This window comes from Malus sylvestris, chromosome 16, assembly GCF_916048215.2.
Source record: "Malus sylvestris chromosome 16, drMalSylv7.2, whole genome shotgun sequence".
In the NCBI taxonomy this organism is placed as follows: domain Eukaryota; kingdom Viridiplantae; phylum Streptophyta; class Magnoliopsida; order Rosales; family Rosaceae; genus Malus; species Malus sylvestris.
Window position 1 is genome coordinate 17,347,076 of NC_062275.1, and position 19,817 is coordinate 17,366,892.

General features: G+C 37.9%; 1 protein-coding gene and 1 long non-coding RNA gene across 6 annotated transcripts; both read left to right on the top strand.

Annotated features, from left to right (window-relative positions):
- The first annotated feature begins 7,390 nt into the window (after positions 1-7,390).
- Positions 7,391-9,266, top strand: LOC126608866 (uncharacterized). Its single transcript, XR_007618002.1, has 2 exons — positions 7,391-7,672; positions 8,704-9,266. It is a non-coding gene; the product is annotated as an uncharacterized LOC126608866 (long non-coding RNA).
- A 6,316-nt stretch (positions 9,267-15,582) lies between these two features.
- LOC126608859 (uncharacterized) lies at positions 15,583-18,524 on the top strand. 5 transcript variants are annotated; one of them, XM_050276875.1, is made up of 2 exons: positions 15,583-15,959; positions 16,657-18,524. In XM_050276875.1, the coding sequence occupies exon 2, from the start codon at positions 17,620-17,622 to the stop codon at positions 18,292-18,294; it is 675 nt and encodes a 224-aa protein (XP_050132832.1). In that variant the 5' UTR covers positions 15,583-15,959; positions 16,657-17,619; the 3' UTR covers positions 18,295-18,524. The 5 variants fall into 5 exon arrangements, with proteins under 5 accessions (XP_050132832.1, XP_050132833.1, XP_050132834.1 ...); XM_050276876.1 differs by having other exon boundaries at positions 16,875-18,524; XM_050276877.1 differs by having other exon boundaries at positions 15,583-15,917; positions 16,615-18,524.
- The last annotated feature ends 1,293 nt before the right edge of the window (positions 18,525-19,817 follow it).

The following is a 19,817-nucleotide window of genomic DNA, read 5'->3' on the forward strand; positions in this document are numbered from 1 at the left end:
GCTTACTCTTGCTTTAAGAACGTTTGTTTTCCTTACCTTTCTTTGTTAGCCAATACCCTTAGCCCCATTACAACCCTTAAACTTTAATCTTGGTTGTTGTGTATTTCAATATGTGGAGTTTGGGATTGGTATGAGCATATAATATCCCTGGTTCTCGTGTATAAGTAGTAGCATTCCGTTCATGAGATCATATATATATACATGCATTAATAATTCCAGAAAGTGCTTTCTTCGCTTATAACATATGTGAGTGTTAGTCTACATATTTACATCAATCTTCTCACATATACCTAGTATAGGGAGTGTAGTCAGAAATTCTGTGTGAAAATAGAGTGTATATCCGGTGAGGAATTGAGGGAATTCTCTAAGGCATGTTACTACATTCAAAATGTTGTTTTATGTGATTAAATGCGAACTAGTAAGTGGTGAGTGTGATTAAGTATGCGCTTGAGGGTAGGGATAACTAAAATCTATGTGAGTAGTGATTTTTAATGTGTCATGTTTCATTGGAAATCCCTGAGGCAAATGTTGGAAGGTTTAGGTTATGTTTTGTTTGTTTTGTTTCCTTTGTTTTGCTCGAGGACTAGCAAAAGCTAAGTGTGGGGGAATTTGATAGGAGCATATTTATGCGACTTAGTTAGCTTGTTTTTTTGCACTTTTATAGTTAGTTTGTGGTTATTATAGTGTTTTAAGCTTTTTTCGTGTGTTTGTAGGTCCAAATGACAAAGTTGGCAATAAAATGCATTTTGAAGCATTTTGAAGCATTTTGGAGCAGTTTTGGGCACTAAATGGATAGCACATGCATAGGATAAGATGGATGGACGAATTTGGAGTTCAAAAGGCTAGGAATTTGATAAGAAGATGAAGAAATTAAATTCAAGACAAAGAAGATAAGGAATAAGCTCAAAAGAGGAAACATTATCCACAACCTTATCCAACCTTATCTTATCCAAACCAACCTTATCTTATCTTATCCTATCCTAATCTTATCATGTCTTAATCCTAGCCGCAAGGGGACCTAAATATATATTTCTAGAACCTATTTCTAGAAGATTTCCTTTCTAGAAGTCCCAAATCAGCCACAAAACACATTGTTTCTAGAAATCCTACAAAAGTGGCGCCTATTTCCCTTCTAGAAGGCTTTTGCCTTGCCTTGCAAGCTATTCTCTTTTCCCTCCAATGTGTGCTGCACCCTCTATCCCTTTTCCTTTGTGGATTCTGATCTATTAGGCCTTATTCCTTGTGGATTTGGGTTATACAAATCATTTTCTAAAATTAATTGGGCTAGACCTTTTCCTTAGTGGATTTAAATCCTTGTGCCGAGCCCTAGGGCCCTAATTCTCCTAGTGTGCTGATTTCTAACCCTAAACCGATTTACCCTAGGGTTTTGTTGAGCCTATATATACATTTTTTCAGCATAAATTCGTCACAACCCTTCATACCACTCAGAAATACCTTTGCCGCAACCCTAACCACCATTCTACATCACAAAACACCATCCTACATCCAGATACATCTCTGCCGCACCTTTTGGAGAAGAAAGAGAGCCTTGCCGTGCATTCCATTGATGAAGGAGGGCCTTGTGCGCAAGCCATCTACATCCTTGGGAGTTTTAAGAGTTCTTTCTTCCCTCATTTCAGTTTCGATGTTTATTTCAATTTGCTTTTCAATTGCTATGAACATGTGGAACTAAATTCTTATTAGTTAGTGGTGAATTCGAAGCCATGGACATATGTTAATATGAATTGATCTTTCAGTTATTGTTTCATAAAACACGAATGCGATTTATTTATCTATTTGATTGATAATTTATTCTTGTGTGTTGATTAAGGAGGCCTACTTAGTTTGCATGCTTGAATCTGATGCTAAATTATAAGGAACTTTCACCTAATCGTTAGGAACTTATAATTACAAGTAGTGGAGATTGTTAGTCACAATCGTGTTAAGTAGATTCTTGGCAAGAGTATCATGCAGTTCATAGTTATAATTGTCTTGTCAATGCTTATGATTTCCATGGAATTTAATGATCTTTGAATGTATCTCTATCATGCTGTTCATATAGGGAACTTGAGAAGAATAATTTGGGTTGTTGCATGCATTCATCCAATTCAATGAAGTTAGGGAAATCTGAGAGTTAATTTGTGCATTCACGATTAATTTGGGGCATTGTCGTTCATGGTTTAAAGAAACAATACTGGAAATCGATTTATGTTGCATAGTTCATGTGTGGAGAAGGATCATCTAACTAGCTTTTCACCCTTGAATTCATCTCAATTTCGTTTTAGTTTACTTTGATTTGCAATTTGTTTAGTTTTAATTCAATTTCGTTAGAAATCAAACCCCCTTTTCTGTTTTGTGTTATTAGGTCAGAATCTGTCCTAATTAGGTTCTTTAGAGTGTTTTGAGTCAATATAGGTTAGAATTAGTCCATAAATATTGTTTGGGTCTTAGTTTAGTCTTGAATTCGTCCAATTTAATCCCTAGAATCTGTTTTGAGTCTAATTGTTAGTATTGTGCTGTTTTGAGTATTTTAAGTGTATTCTAGTTAGTTAAGTTACAATCTGTTTCTTTTAATCTTTTGAGTCAAAGTAAGTTTTAATTTCGTCCAAATCACTTGTTAGGTCTAGAATTGAGTCAATTTCATTTAGTTTGGCAGATTTGAGTGTTTTAGGTCAGTTTAGAGTCTATAGAGTCTATTCTTGTGTTTTTAAGTCTAGTTTAGTGTTTTAGAGTTTAATTTGAGTAGATAAGCATCCCTAGTTAATCTCCGGTTTAGAACGATCCCTACTTACATCTTTGCTACAATTGTCATCAATAGGGTTTAATTTGTGTGTCAAGTAATTTTCACATCAGAAGATTTTTTCAATTGACTAGAATCCGTTACTTGAACAAAACTAAATCTTACGGAATTATATTGAATATTTGACAATACATTCCGTATCTTGCTAAAAAATCAATCATTGTCTAACCAATTATGTCTCGACTTGGCAATTCATCTAGTATAACTTATATTACTTTATATGGTTTATGGGCTGGGCGGCTGCAACATTCTGCTGCTTTATCCTTATTTTACAAATCTAGTGATCTAGTCTCTCTAGCCCACTGCCATCTATTTATTTTACAACTTTGCCATCCTACAATTGGGACCCGATTACTTAATAACCTAGGACTTTAGCCCTAGCTCTTAGGGAACACGCCCCAAAGAAAACTGTAACCCATCTCCTTCTCTCTCTGGACATCAGTGGTGGTAATAGGGAGAAATGCACAAAGTGTTCTAACCATGCCGTTTGTAAAACACCTTATTCAAAAGTACAAGCCTTATATTTTAGTTTCATCCTACTAGTACTATATGTATATAGTATCTAGTTGGGTAGTTGTAGGGAAGAAAAAAAGACCTTGTACAGGAGTGTTTAGATCATATTTTTTAGAGAACACTTTATTAAAAAAATACAAGGCCTCCTATTTTGATTCCAACCTTACTTTCCCACTCAGTAGAAGACTCGTTCTTGTCAGATAACTCTTCGTAGTAAGGGTGGGTTTGGTTTCAATGAGTTTCAATGGATACGAACCCACGTCTACTTCGTAGTATATAGGAGTGCATGTGACTTGTAAGAACCCAAAAGCTTGATCATCCATCTTCTAATTTTGACTTGTTCGTTGTGTCCTAATGTTTGGAAGGATCTCTCTGTGCTTGTGCTTGGAAAATTATTTCAGTCCAAGATTTAAATAAAAAAGTACCAGTTTTGAGGAACACCATATAATATGCCAATTGTACAGAAACCAATGCCACCCACATTGCATGCATTTTTAAGGTCGTAACAAATAGTGAAAGGTCTGCCTTTTCCATTCATACATAAGAGTATGTGTAAGAGGTGGTTTTTGTACGTATTATCTTACTGCAATTGTTTTCTTTTACTCCTTTTCTTCTTTGGGGGCAGGGTAACTACAGCACCAGTGGTTTACAAACTAGTGAAAGTGACGAAATTAGGTCACTTTCTGGGCAAAATTGGGAGTGATACTAGACCACCTTTGGTCGCTCAGATTGGCAGATATTGCTCAAAGCATAGCTGCATAAGTGTCCCATTAGTAGTAGAATTCAGATATTTATAAATGAGATCACACTTTGATAAATCATTTAACCATTTTGTTTTTAATTTTTTTAGTTTTTACTTTAACTACTAAAATGTGGCTTGAAAGACACTGATCCATATATATCAGTTCCTATATCTCAAATACCAGTCCCCTATTTGAAATAGTTGGCACGTATGACACAGTCTTCATTGACCAATAGACCCATTTATCATGTCACTAAAGGGGTCATCTATTGATGTTTTCTGCTTAAGTTATATTTAGAGAAAGTATATGAAAGAAATGAGAAAATAGAAAGAGTGGAGAAAGATGGTGGAAGAGATGTAAAAAAAAAATGTGCAAGTAAATATGACAACAAAAACTAGGACACAGAAGCTAAAATAATTTTAAGTTGTTTTCCACTTTTAAGATTTTGTTTTCATTAATTCTTCTTTATTTCTTCCTATTATCGCAACATCCTTCTTCATAACTCATTTTCGTCATATATATTTTCTCAAACTCTCAATCACAAAAAGATAAAAACCGAAAAAGTCAAACAGGCCTTGAGTCACATGTGAATTTTACACTAGCAATATATAAACATTCATATATTAATGTTAAGTAAATTTCACTATGCACACTTTAATAATATTTCCTAGTCCGGGATCTTGCTTGGTAATTGGTATGTCAGTCATGTACAAATTAGGGTAGGTGCATGATGCTAATCTTGCAAACATCATCACCCTAGAAAGTTAAAACATTCCACAACATGATGGAATGAAATGGCAGTAAGTTTTAACATCGCATATGGTAACTATCCGCTATCGAGTGGATTGTTGTGCAATGTATGCATGGCAGTCAATGTCAAATCAAGGAATGAACTTGATGTTAATCAACTTTGAGTGGTTATTTGATTACAAGTTATTCAATTTTTATTTTTTTTATAATTTTTTTTTATCAAGAGCTCTTGTTCTATGTGATAGCAAGACCTCACTTAGAACAAAATCTTTTGAATAAATAAACGCTTTCAATTTTTCTTGTATTGAATTAAATTGGACGATTTACTGTATATTGATGCAAGTAATGAATGCTTTGTTTTGTAAGTTGGCATCTATTCTTTGCTTCAACATATAGTGGTTTTTTTTTTTTTTAAACAACCAACATATAGTGGTAAAGTATACTATTCAATTGTAAGTGGGAGGTTTAGGTTCAATTCTCGTCAAAGGCAAGTTTGAACCACATTATTGTTAACCCATTGTGAGGCTAATCTCATCTATTTCCCCTTAGTGTAGGTAATATTGTTTGTTCAAAAAAGAAAAAGTATACTATTCAATTCAATTAAATACAAGTCACCAAATGATGCTTTGGGATATTCAGAGACTGCAATTCAAGTTCTATTTTGCGGTTTTGTTTTCCTATGGATTTAGAAACAGCAATGCAATTTCTATTTTGATTTGTAATTGACTCTTATAATTAGCATAAATATTGTTTAATGTATTGTTAGTATTGTAATATTTTGTTGATTTAATTTTTTTTACGGAATATACATAAAAAAGGGGGTTTTCAACATTAGTCCTTGCAAAAGATTAGAATTTCAAAAAAAATCTGGTGCTAGATTACATATTCAATTTAATCCCTTAAAGTGTAATTTTATTAAAAATGGGGTTTTCAACATTAGTCCTTGCACGATATTGTCCGTTTTGGGCCCCGACCACACCCTCACGGTTTTGTTTCTGGTAACTCACACAAGAACTTCCTAGGGAGGTCACCCATCCTAGGATTGCTCTCGCCCGAACTCGCTTAACTTCAGAGTTCCAATGGAACCTGAAGCCAGTTAGTTCCCAAAATGCCCCATGCTATTGGAGGGGAGCATGTACATATAAGGCACATCACCCCCTTTCTGTTGGTCGATATGGGATGTTACACATATTGTATAGGAATATAGTATATAAAAAAAAAAATTAGTTTACCTAAATGTAGACATCAAAATATATTATGATGAATGAAATGAAAATAAAAATTAAATGTATTAATACATTAAAAATAGGGGAAAAAAAGAAAGAAATAAAACATCAAAATATAATTAACAAATGAGATGATTAAATATCTCAGGGACTAAAATTAGATTCTAATCTTACACAAGATTATAGTCTAAAACTCATCTTTTTTAAGGATTAAAATGAAGTTTTTTGAAGAAAAAAAATCTCAAAAAAGTATTTTGGAAATGAAATTCTAAATTTCTACCAACAAAATATCATTCGATCAAATTATCGTGGGCAAAAATCTTGAAAAAGTTAGGCATATTTATTCAGCGATCTTAGACCAATTAACATCTAGCTAGTTTCTGCTATTCATATTTTTAATCCAAAGGGTGGTCGCATACATTGGTCTCATCATCACACCTAGTGTCTATAAAAGAAAAGGAACAACACTTTTTTAAACAACCAGAGCTTTTTCTTAACAGTAGTCATTTTCCAAAATGTCTGTATCAGATTTCTATTTTCTTGATGATATTTTTTTTTCCTTCTGTAATTTGAAGGGTATCAAATGTTTCCAATAACTAGTATTTTGGCAGCTGGCATCAATCAGATGCAGAAGTACCAAATATTCAACAAATGGCAATTTTACAAAGAAAAAGGCAATTATCAATAAAATGAGAAAAATACTTAAATGGAATGGATTTAATGCAATAAACAAATATATTTGAAATTAATTAGAGAAGAGAGAGAGAGAGAGAGAGAGAGAGATCATTTTCTTGGGATGATAATTGAGATGCTTTCTTCTTTGACCTTTATGTGTGAAACATTATGCATTATGCAATACCTATATTTAGGCAATTGTAACCATGCAAAATGGTCCCAAAATTTAAACACACTAGTCACCTCTCCTTTTCCTCTGGCTCTCTCATGGTCATGGTTCAATTGATACTTTTGCCTTGTTGCAGTTGCAGAGTGCGAGAGAGAGATGTGAATTTAGGGTCCCCTCTGTCTGCAAACTGCATGCGGTTTAGTATTGGAGTGATTTTTTTTTTTTTAACAAACAATAGAATTAGTGGTTTAATAGTTAGTTGTTAGGGGATGGGGATTTATAGAAATCGAGTTCGTGCCAACTTGCATAGGCATGATTGCTGGTAAAACGCCATCTCCGCACGATAATATTCAATGTGCAAACATCGGGACCACCCTCATCTCTTTCTTACATCTTTTGATTTTGTTTTTATTATTAACTTTTTTAGCTTTGCAGTCCCTCTAATATTACATCTAAATCTAAGTGAAATGATAATTCCACCTTCTGGCTCTATTAATACCCTCCTCCCATCCTCTTTCTTTTCCACCAAACCCTAGCTCACTAGCTCTCTCTCCCTCTCTCTCTCTCTCTCTCTCTCTCTCCCCCTCCCCGATGAAAGGAGTTTGCAGCGTGCATGCATATGTTCTTATCATGCACTGGTAGCAGTTGAAGCTGCCAGCATGATCTTATAACTCCCAACTTCGTTTAGGGAAGATCAGATCATCTGGCAGTTTCACCTGTTACTGGTAGCATGAGATCATCAAAACCCTAATTCCCACATAACAACTTATAATCCCTAGCTATTGGAAATAAAAAGGTATTGTTTCATGACCTCAATTAATTCAGCTTGTCAATATCTAATTCATTAGTATATATGTGTTTCGGGTTTTGTTGCAGTGATTTAGCTGGTGTATCGATAAATTGTTTTCATAATTTATCTATTCTTCTATTTTTTTGTGTGCAAAACTTGCACGGAAATGTCAGATATTTGGGGGTTTTAGGGTTTTTTAATGACACAACACAGTACGATGATTTCTTGCTCCTCAACAGACACTTTGGTGATCGAGCCAATACCTAGCCGTAGTCTTTTAGATAAATAGTAGTTATACGGCCGGCCGTACTCAAATCTGCCAATATCTTAAGATTTCATTTATTCGTATATGTGTTCATTATCTCATCATGATTAATTCAGTGAAGGGTTTCAATTAAATACTATATGGGGTGAAATTTGGTCATCTGATTATCTGAACCTTTTGTCTGGATTATAATTTTCAATTGGAGGTTCCTATAATTGTTCTGTGTTTGTTGAATCGGAATCAAGCCTTAGCTTGGTTCTTACATAGTTAATGGTTAGTTTTCTAGAGAGAGAGAGAGATGATGCATAGTGAATGGTTAGCTTGGTTCTTACATAGTTAATGTTGCAGGTCTAACTATTTCTTGAGGGCTTTTGTATATAGTTGGTCTGAGCTTATGAATGTATGATGGTCAGATATGTATATATTTCAACTGGGACTGGGTCCAATTACATACACATCTCCCAGAACAATTTATAGTTCTTATGAAATTCACTGGAAATTAAACAAAACGTGATGAAACTGCTTGAGATATAGGAAACACTGATATGACTTCAATCAAAAACAGGAGTGGTGAATTTCACCAATTTTCAGAATATTTTAATTGAACACAAAAGAAAAAAAAGAAGTTTCTTTGTTAAGCTACTTGTTGGTCTTGTTTCAGTGGTTGGATAAATCATCCTTTTGAGCATAGTTTCTTGGTTATACTTTCTTGCTGTACATTTCTGTTATTGTTTCAAGGTTAGCTTACTTCCTCCAAATTAATCTAATGTAGATGAAAAGAAAGGAGAGGAAAATTGGGGATGTGATTACAGTGGCCCTTCGGGGATGTCTGATGAGACAAAGTTGTTTGTATATATGCTGGCTATATTGCAGCCAAAACTGGAGTACAGGCTGCAGTCATTTTAGTGCTCATCTTCTCAAATTGAGAAATGGCATATGCAGCCACATATGGCATGCATGAATACCACCTTAGGAGCACTTACATGACACTGATACACTACCGTACAGTGTCAATAGTACAACGACATGTAAATTTCTCTTTACATGACGTTGTATTATTGGCACGACGTTGACATCACAATGGCAATGTATCTGTGCTATGTAATTTGCTCTCCACCTTTAGGATTCAAAATGAAAATAAGTATCATATATTTTAATCACTTCATCACAATGCAAACTAGACACAAAGATTAGTTCTGACAAATTTTACTTCTCAGTAGATAACCTGTTAAATTGGCTGTAATTTCCTAAATGTGCAACGGGATAGCAGTGATGATGTAATTTCTCTACTGTGAGCCCATGTGAATAATGTAATGAGCCTCTCTCTCTCTCTCTGTCTCTCTCTCTCTCTCTCTTAAGAGTTTCTCTGCATGTTGGTCGTTGAACTTTGGGCCTTCTCTTTTGGTAGAATGTATAAATGGAAAAGATTCCATGGGAGTTTTCAGATTTCCCTGGAGAACCAAATAATCTAAAACGTCACTTGTTTGATTCTCCCAACTCTTTCTACACTTCTCATCTGTCAATTACCGTTCATGAGAAGGACATTATTTAAATATGAGGTCATGTATATATGATGGATGATGACAATGGCTAATAAATATGCTCAGCACAGCTTGCTTCAGAGTTCAGATGGGCATGCAGTAAAATAAATATTACACTGATTAATCTCTACCCGTGAGAAGATTAATACCTTATAACTTTAATTAACCAGGGAAGAAAGAAGCCAAAGAGCTTAATTGCCAGAATAAGAAGTCGAATCTGGAACTGGGAAAAAGATGGAAGCATCATACCTAGGGTTATAACTTATAAGTGTACAGAGGACACCAAAATATCTACAGTAGTGGTTGGATGAATCTTCTCGTATAATAAAAAAGACAAAAATGATGACTGAATGTACAAAACTACTACTGATATACCTGACACGATATGAATAATGCAAGCTAAGTTTACAACAAAAAATATTAACTTGAAAATGTGAATCATATTTGCCAATATTAGAAACCAAGTTACATCCCCGATCCATCCTTTCACATGTATATAAAATTTACTTCCAACTTGAAATCAAATTAAAATTATCAGCATAAGATAGTGAATGCTAGGGTGGCAACTCAAAATGATATCGATGATGTTCGTGTGTCTCTCAATTTGTTCATATCAAAGTTTCAGAATTTTATACCAAACGGTTTATTTATGGTAATAAAATAAAAAAGCAGCGCGCGGTGCTGTCAAAGTGACGTTTTGGGCTTCTTTGGGCTTTTTGACATCCAAGATTGTGTCTTTTGGGTTCGAGGCCTTGTGTAATTATGTTCACGACATCTCAAGCTTTAATTCTAGTCATTTTGGGCCTGTTTTGGAGACCTGAAAGTTCAAAAAACGTGGCTGATTTGTGGCTGGGCAGATTTTCCATATTTGATAGGATTATGTTTTCTAATTTCTTTTAAGTTAATTATTATGTATCCTAGTTTTTAGAAGACCTTTTCTAGGTAGGGTTTTATTTTGTAGTAGTATAAATAAGGCTATTTAGCCATTAGGGAGAAGAAGAGGAGAACGCAAGCACTATTTTGGAGAATTTCAGACTTTTTACTTACAAGGTGTTTTCTATCCATGTTTTTAATAATATTTTATTTTATGATTGTTCGTAACTAATTTCGTTTGCTAGGGTGAGGCCACGAGCCTTAGCAAGAATACGTAGTTTCTTTTCAATTTGCTTATGATATTATGCATGCAAGTTTTGAATTGTTAATCACCGGTTAAAACTATCTAATTGTCTTGATGTTGGCCACCATTAGGATATTTAGAAAAGTAATTTGATGCAATTTTGGCGGAGGACTGTCCTGGAATTGACTAAGGCTTCTTGTGGTTAATATGTGTAACTTCTTAGGATTGACGATACGTCTTAAGGGTTATATGGTTTTTCAAAAGATTTTCACAAAACTTAATGAGTCTTGCATGTTCACATTCGATCTGGACACCACAGACGGGTTGCATGTTAGATATACGTTCTATGTTGGAAGTTCCAAGTAAGATATATATTAGGAAAACCTAACATTCAAATATGCATGTGTAAGTCATAAGTAATTGGAAGAACTACGTATGATTGTTAAGGTGACGGCAGAACCCTATTGCTCAAATAAATTTTCAAACTATTTTCTTTTGTTTTATTTACTCGCCAATTTATTTAATTGTTTTTAATTAAATTCGTTTTTAATATTTTAAGTCATAAAATCTTTTTTTTTCAAACTTCGCTTTAAATAATTAATTAAGATTGAGTTTAACATAAATTATTTATTCAATCCATGTGAAGAACGACTTTGCTAGAGTCATCTATACTACGATTACCTTGTATTCTTACAAGTATTTTAAAATGTTTTATCCCTATTTTTATAGGTGATAAAAATCCTATCAGATATTCCATATGCAATTAATTAAGATGACAATGTATCAGTATCACAAATGAATCATGCCGTAACGTGTTAAAACACAAACAGGTGTGTGATAGACGGGTGGAGCTATCCATAGGCCTGAAGATGCTTTGGCTCCTTCTTTATCTCAACATCGTTATAACATTATGGAGTAATAGCGATAGATTGGGAGCAAAATCCTATAATTTAAAGTTTGTGTCCCCCAGATTATTTTTTTCTCAATCAAAGTAAAATTCATTAAAATAGAAAGTTAATACAAAGATAAGGACCATCCAAAAAAGAGTTTAAAACAGTCAAGCAAAATCCGACTTCACACAAATAAATTACAACGAAATAGGCTCAAAAGAGGCAACCCATATTAACACAAAAGCAAAAAAACCATAGCACTAAAAATAGCAAACAACCGCACCACCACCTAGAAGACGAACCAATGAACCAAATGGATCAACGAAAAATGGGGTAGACTAGTGCAAAAAGCACTTTAAAGCTACTAACCACCGAGGAGTGCTACTAGAGATGATCCATGAAGGAAACATCCAAAGAGTTTAATAGCTGAGGTAGATGGTATGGGATATGTGGTGAGGAACGATATTTGGAGAGGAAAATGGCAAATCTCAGACAAACTCAGGGTAGACTGAAACAAAGCCCAGGTAACACTGAGACAGAAGCTCAAACCAAATACAACCGAGAAAAATAGACAAAGCAAGTTAAAGAAAAAGGAGGAAAAGGTTGGGGAAAGAGAGAAGAGGATTGAGAATTGAAAGGATTTGGCTGCCACCGACCCTAGCCAAAGAGGGGTCGGCGGCTGAAAAGAAGTGTTTTTAGTGTTGGTAGAGAGAGAGAGGAGAGCTTTTAGGAAGAGAACATGATAAACTTGAGATATTGTCATCTTGGTTCTTAAACAAATCGTAGTTTTACAATTGGTTCTAAAACTAAAAGTTCGTAAATTGATGTCCTTGTATTTAGCAAAACATACACCTTTAGTTCTTCAGTAAAAAAATTCATCAATTTGATTACATGGTAAGACATAAAACCAACAATTGATTCTTGAATTCTAACCATTGCTTGGATTTGATCTCTTAACTTTCACTATTCAGGATTGGACATGTGAGACCAAATGGTGCGCGTTTCATTAAATTCAGAGACTTTAGCTAACGATTGTAAACCAGAGCGGAAGTTCATACAAGCCGATTTTAAATTTTTCGATGATAAAAAAAAGAGTAAATTGTAGCTATGATCCCTTAACTTCAACTCAATTGGAGCAATGGTCTCTCAACTAAAAATTCATTACCATTGGTCCCTCAACTCATCAAAACATGCAGCTATAGTCTCTCAACTAAAAATCCATTACCATTGGTCCCTCAACTTTAATTCAACTGGAGAAATGGTCCCTTAACTTTAAACCAATTGTAGCAATGGTCCTTCCAACATAACTCGTTTTGACAAAAATTTTGACGTAGTTGACGAAAATGACCATAATTACACACTTTGATGAGTTGAGGGACCCTAATTGTATAATTGGTCATTCTAACATAACTTATTTTGACGAAATTTTGACGAAATTGATGAAAATGACTATAGCTACACATATTGATAAGTTGAGGGACCAATGGTAATAGATTTTTAGTTGAGGGACCATTGCTCCAATTTGATTAAAATTGAGGGACCATTGCTACAATTTACTCAAAACAAAAAGCTAGCAAGAAATGACCTCTCTCTCGTTTCTTGTAAATAAATCAATGTGCCAAACCTAAAGACAACAAGAGCAGAGCCCCCAATTACTGAGAAATTGCAAGGAAACAAGCTTGACAACAGAGGCAACAAAGCAATAAGCCTACAAGACTAAAAGGAAACTAACAGCCTAGCCTGCAGAGATTCAGAGAAGTATGGACGCAGAGCCAGGAATAATTAGCACTTTAACCCTGCAGATTATGATTGACGAATGACAACCCATCTTTGTTTACTTTTACTTTTGTTTGTTAGATTAGCTAGCACTTTAACGTTCAACAAAAACTAGTATGTAAAACTTCTTTCGTTTTCGTTTGCCTGCTGACCGCATTATTTGTCATTTCCCAACATGTTTAACTGTTTCACGAAAGACACCCAAATAAAACCAATTATAAACCTTTAATACAACAACAACAACAACAAAGCCTTTTCCCACTAAGTGGGGTCGGCTATATGAATCCTAGAACGCCATTGCGCTCGGTTTTGTGTCATGTCCTCCGTTAGATCCAAGTACTCTAAGTCTTTTCTTAGAGTCTCTTCCAAAGTTGTCCTAGGTCTTCCTCTACCCCTTCGGCCCTGAACCTCTGTCCCGTAGTCACATCTTCGAACCGGAGCGTCAGTCGGCCTTCTTTGCACATGTTCAAAATCACCGGAGCCGATTTTCTCTCATATTTCCTACAATTTCGGCTACTCCTACTTTACCTCGGATATCCTCATTCCCAATCTTATCCTTTCTCGTGTGCCCACACATCCCACGAAGCATCCTCATCTCCGCTACACCCATTTTGTGTACGTGTTGATGCTTCACCACCCAACATTCTGTGCCATACAACATCGCTAGCCTTATTGCCGTCCTATAAAATTTTCCCTTGAGCTTCAGTGGCCTACGACGGTCACACAACACGCCGAATGCACTCTTTCCATCCAGCTCGTATTCTATGGTTGAGATCTCCATCTAATTCTCCGTTCTCTTGCAAGATAGATCCTAGGTAGCGAAAACGATCGCTTTTTGTGATCTTCGCTAGATTGCTCCGGTCATTAGTGTGGATAAGTATATAAATGGATAGAGATAGGAAAGCAAACACAAGATGTACGTGGTTCACCCAGATTGGCTACGTCCACGGAATAGAAGAGTTCTCATTAATTGTGAAGGGTTTACACAAGTACATAGGTTCAAGCTCTCATTTAGTGAGTACAAGTGAATGATTTAGTACAAATGACATTAGAAAATATTGTGGGAGAATGATCTCGTAATCACGAAACTTCTAAGTATCGGAGTGTGGTGTCGTCTTGACTTGCCTTATTTGTCTCATAGGTAGATGTGGCATCTTCTCTGGAAGTACTCTTCCTCCATCCAGGGGTGGTATCTGTAACTGGTGGAGATGCACAAGGTAATGTATCAATTTCACTTGAGGCTTACTTGTAGTTTCAGGCTTGGTCAAGCGCGATACAAACCATGTAGTAGGAGTCCCCCAAGTCGCCGAGCTAGGGGGTCTGCTGAAAGAGGTGACAGACAAGGTAAGCAATCAGAGCTCCGACTGATTGTTCACCTTCTCCCCATCTTGCAGCAGCATGAAGGATAAAGAGAAGAAAAATGAGAAGAGATGATATGAGATACTTTTGCTTTTGAAGAAGTAACTTTCCACAGGCTTATTCTTGAACTGAGCTGGAGGGTTTTCTGGTTTCCTCCAGAGTATAAGGCCGACTGAAGAATTTAAGGGTCAAAACAAGTCCATCAAATCTAGAGTACGTTCCACCCTGCTGATATGGGATACTTTTTCTTTTGACAGAGTAATGAATGTATCGGCACGTGTGCTGTTACGCTTGTCTCCACATGCTTCCTTGTATCCTTCGCACTTGCCCTATCTGTTCCTCAAGCAGATGCGGAATCTTCCCTGGAAACATAAGATGTTGAAGATGAGTACTCGAGAGCAATGCCAGGTAAGTAATCAGGTAAGGGGTTCCAGGCAGTCAGTTCCTGGCTGGAAGCTTGATTCCAAGTGCTGACTGATTGCTCTTTTTCTCCTTGTCTTGCAGGTAAAAACAAGGCCAAAAGAAAAGACAGGGAAAAAGCATGATATGGGATACTCTTGCTTTTAACCCTGATGATATGAGATATTCTTGCTCTAGTATAGCTTGTTTGCAGAGGTATTATCGGGGGAAAAGAAAGCTGAATATTTCGAAAGGCTTCGTTGGGAGTGCCCTCTCAGATATGATGAAGGGTTGAGCATTTTTGCAGGTCTGCCTGTCCGTTGGGGATGGAGGTCGACATATATAGGAGTCTCCCTAACAACAAGTAGTAATGCTATTCCTTTACCCTGCTTGGTCATAGCACGGTAGTGGGAGCTGCCAGTTTCACATGTTTTAACTCTGTCAGAGCACTTTGAAAAAGTGGTCTGTGGTATCTGGCTCTCGAGATTCGGAGAACGATGCCTCTTCGATTTTTGAGAAAGCAATCATGCTGGGGGTATGACTCTCGAGATTCGGAGAGCAGTGTCTCTTCGATTTTTGAGGAAGTAATCATGTTGGGAGTCTGGCTCTCGAGATTCGGAGGGCGGTGCCTCTTCGATTTTGGAGCAAGCAATCTTGTTGGGAGTGTTGTCTCGAATGTGGGTAAAGGTTGGGCATGTTTGCTAGTCTACCTTGCCACGAAGCACAAAGGTTGACACACAGGGACTTTCCAATTATCCAGCAATGGTACTGTTCCTTTACCCTCTCTTCGATTTTGAGAAAGTAGTCATGTTGGGAGTCTGGCTCTCGAGATTCGGAGGACGGTGCCTCTTCGATTTTGGAGCAAGCAATCTTATTGGGAGTGTTTTCTCGAATGTGAGTAAAGGTTGGGCATGTTTGCTAGTCTACCTTGCCACAAAGCACAGAGGTTGACACACAGGGACTTTCCAATTATCCAGCAGTGGTACTGTTCCTTTACAGTTGTGGGTAATAATATGGTAGCTAGACCTTCAAAATTTATGTGTCTAAACTTTTGTTAGTGCTGTTTCTTTGCTATTCTTTTACCTTTCTTGGTCAGAGCGATGTAGTGGGAGCTGCAAGCTTCACGTGCTCAACTTTGGCAGAGAACTTTGGCAAAGTTATTTGTGGTACCCATGAGCTATTATTACGTGTGGGAAGTGGGTGATTGAACAGTAAGATTCATGTGCTTTCTACTTCACCAGAAGTCTTCGACAGAATGCCCATAATTTCTGCAAAGCTGAGTGTGCGTGTGACAGGTGCTGACAAGGCTAGAAAAGTAGGTGCCTCTTCGATTTCTGAGATCGGCCCTCGTGGTCTCTGAGCAGCCCAGCTCTTGAGAAAGCGAGCGCCTCTTCGATTGATTCGGAGAACGATGCCTCATCGATTTTTGAGAAAGCAATCATGCTGGGGGTCTGGCTCTCGAGATTCGGGGAGCAGTGTCTCTTCGATTTTTGAGAAAGTAATCATGTTGGGAGTCTGGCTCTCGAGATTCGGAGGGCGGTGCCTCTTCGATTTTGGAGCAAGCAATCTTGTTGGGAGTGTTTTCTCGAATGTGAGTAAAGGTTGGGCATGTTTGCTAGTCTACCTTGCCACGAAGCACAGAGGTTGACACACAGGGACTTTCCAATTATCCAGCAATGGTACTGTTCCTTTACCCTCTCTTCGATTTTTAAGAAAGTAGTCATGTTGGGAGTCTGGCTCTCGAGATTCGGAGGACGGTGCCTCTTCGATTTTGGAGCAAGCAATCTTATTGGGAGTGTTTTCTCGAATGTGAGTAAAGGTTGGGCATGTTTGCTAGTCTACCTTGCCACGAAGCACAGAGGTTGACACACAGGGACTTTCCAATTATCCAGCAGTGGTACTGTTCCTTTACCCTTGTGGGTAATAATATGGTAGCTAGACCTTCAAAATTTATGGGTCGAAACTTTGTTAGTGCTGTTTCTTTGCTATTCTTTTACCCTTCTTGGTCAGAGCGATGTAGTGGGAGCTGCAAGCTTCACGTGCTCAACTTTGGCAAAGTTATCTGTGGTACCCATGAGCTATTGTTGCGTGTGGGAAGTGGGTGATTGAACAGTAAGATTCATGTGTTTTCTACTTCCCCAGAAGTCTTTGACAGAATGCCCATAATTTCCGCAAAACTGAGTGTGCGTGTGACAGGTGCTGACAAGGCTGGAAAAGGCTGGAAAAGTAGGTGCCTCTTCGATTTCTGAGATCGGCCCTCGTGGTCTCTGGGAAGCCCAGCTTTTGAGAAAGCGAGCGCCTCTTCGATTTTTGAGATCGGCCTTCGTGGTCTTTGAGCAGCCCAACTTTTGAGAAAGCAAACGCCTCTTCGATTTCTGAGATCAACCCTCGTGATCTCTAAGCAGCCCAGCTTTTGAGAAAGCAAACGCCTCTTCGATTTCTGAGCAGGCGCCTCTTCGATTTCTGAAGCTTCGTCGAGTGCAGATTTTTATAGGGGCTGGCATTAAGTTCCAAAGCACACTTGAATCTCCACCAGTAGAAGCTTCATTCTTGCACTTCTAAGATCTTGATTTGTCCGACCTCTTCTCTCTTCAACACCTTTGAAAATGTCTGGCCCCTCCGACCGTCGTTTTGACTTGAACCTTGTTGAAGAGGCAGCCCCGCCTTCTCTAGACAACATATGGCGCCCATCCTTCGTCTCCCCTACTGGTCCTCTTACCGTTGGGGATTCCGTGATGAAGAATGATATGACCGCTGCGGTGGTGGCCAGGAACCTTCTCACTCCCAAAGATAACAGACTACTTTCCAAACGGTCTGATGAGTTAGCTGTTAAGGATTCGCTGGCTCTCAGTGTTCAGTGTGCAGGTTCTGTGTCTAATATGGCCCAACGCCTATTTGCTCGAACCCGCCAAGTTGAATCATTGGCGGCTGAAGTGATGAGTCTCAAACAGGAGATTAGAGGGCTCAAGCATGAGAATAAACAGTTGCACCGGCTCGCACATGACTATGCTACAAACATGAAGAGGAAGCTTGACCAGATGAAGGAAACTGATGGTCAGGTTTTACTTGATCATCAGAGATTTGTGGGTTTGTTCCAAAGGCATTTATTGCCTTCGTCTTCTAGGGCTGTACCGCGTAATGAAGCTCCAAATGATCAACCTCTGATGCCTCCTCCTTCTAGGGTTCTGTCCAGTACTGAGGCTCCAAATGATCCCCCTCCGGTGCCTTCTCTTTCTGGGGCTCTACCGACTGCTGAGACTTCTCCTAAGCAACCTTTGTGAAGGCTCCCTCTTGTGTGCTTATTTTGACTCATGTATATGTACATATTTGTAGCTTATCGGGGATATCAATAAATAAGCTTTCCTTCATTTCAACGTATTGTGTTAAATACACCAAAGCCTTCTTCGCTAAGTTCTTTGAATTTTCTTTTGTTAAAGTTTGTATGTTGAAGCTTTCTGAGTGGAGCATGTAGGTTGGGGTAGTGTTCCCTTAATTTCCCGAGTGAGGAAAACTTCTCGGTTGGAGACTTGGAAAATCCAAGTCACTGAGTGGGATCGGCTATATGAATCTTAGAACGCCATTGTGCTCGATCCTGTGTCATGTCCTTCGTTAGATCCAAGTACTCTAAGTCTTTTCTTAGAGTCTCTTCCAAAGTTTTCCTAGGTCTTCCTCTACCCCTTCGGCCCTGAACCTCTGTCCCATAGTCGCATCTTCTAATCGGAACGTCAGTAGGCCTTCTTTGCACATGTCCAAACCACCGTAACCGATTTTCTCTCATCTTTCCTTCAATTTCGACTACTCCTACTTTACCCCGGATATCCTCATTCCTAATCTTATCCTTTCTCGTGTGCCCACACATCCAACGAAGCATCCTCATCTCCGCTACACCCATTTTGTGTACGTGTTGATGTTTCACCGCCCAACATTCTGTGCCATACAGCATCGCCGGCCTTATTGTTGTCCTATAAAATTTTCCCTTGAGCTTCAGTGGCATACGGCGGTCACACAACACGCCGGATGCACTCTTCCACTTCATCCATCCAGCTTGTATTCTATGGTTGAGATCTCCATCTAATTCTCCGTTCTTTTGCAAGATAGATCCTAGGTAACGAAAACGGTCGCTCTTTGGTATTTCTTGATCTCCGATCCTCACCCCTAACTCGTTTTGGCCTCCATTTGCACTGAACTTGCACTCCATATATTCTGTCTTTGATCGGCTTAGGCGAAGACCTTTAGATTCCAACACTTCTCTCCAAAGGTTAAGCTTTGCATTTACCCCTTCCTGAGTTTCATCTATCAACACTATATCGTCTGCGAAAAGCATACACCAAGGAATATCATCTTGAATATGTCGTGTTAACTCATCCATTACCAACGCAAAAAGGTAAGGACTTAAGGATGAGCCTTGATGTAATCCTACAGTTATGGGAAAGCTTTCGGTTTGTCCTTCATGAGTTCTTACGGCAGTCTTTGCTCCTTCATACATATCCTTTATAGCTTGGATATATGCTACTCGTACTCCTTTCTTCTCTAAAATCCTCCAAAGAATGTCTCTTGGGACCCTATCATACGCTTTTTCCAAATCTATAAAGACCATGTGTAAATCCTTTTTCCCATCTCTATATCTTTCCATCAATCTTCGTAAGAGATAGATTGCCTCCATGGTTGAGCGCCCTGGCATGAACCCGAATTGGTTGTCCGAAACCCGTGTCTCTTGCCTCAATCTATGCTCAATGACTCTCTCCCAGAGCTTCATTGTATGACTCATTAGCTTAATACCCCTATAGTTCATGCAATTTTGTAC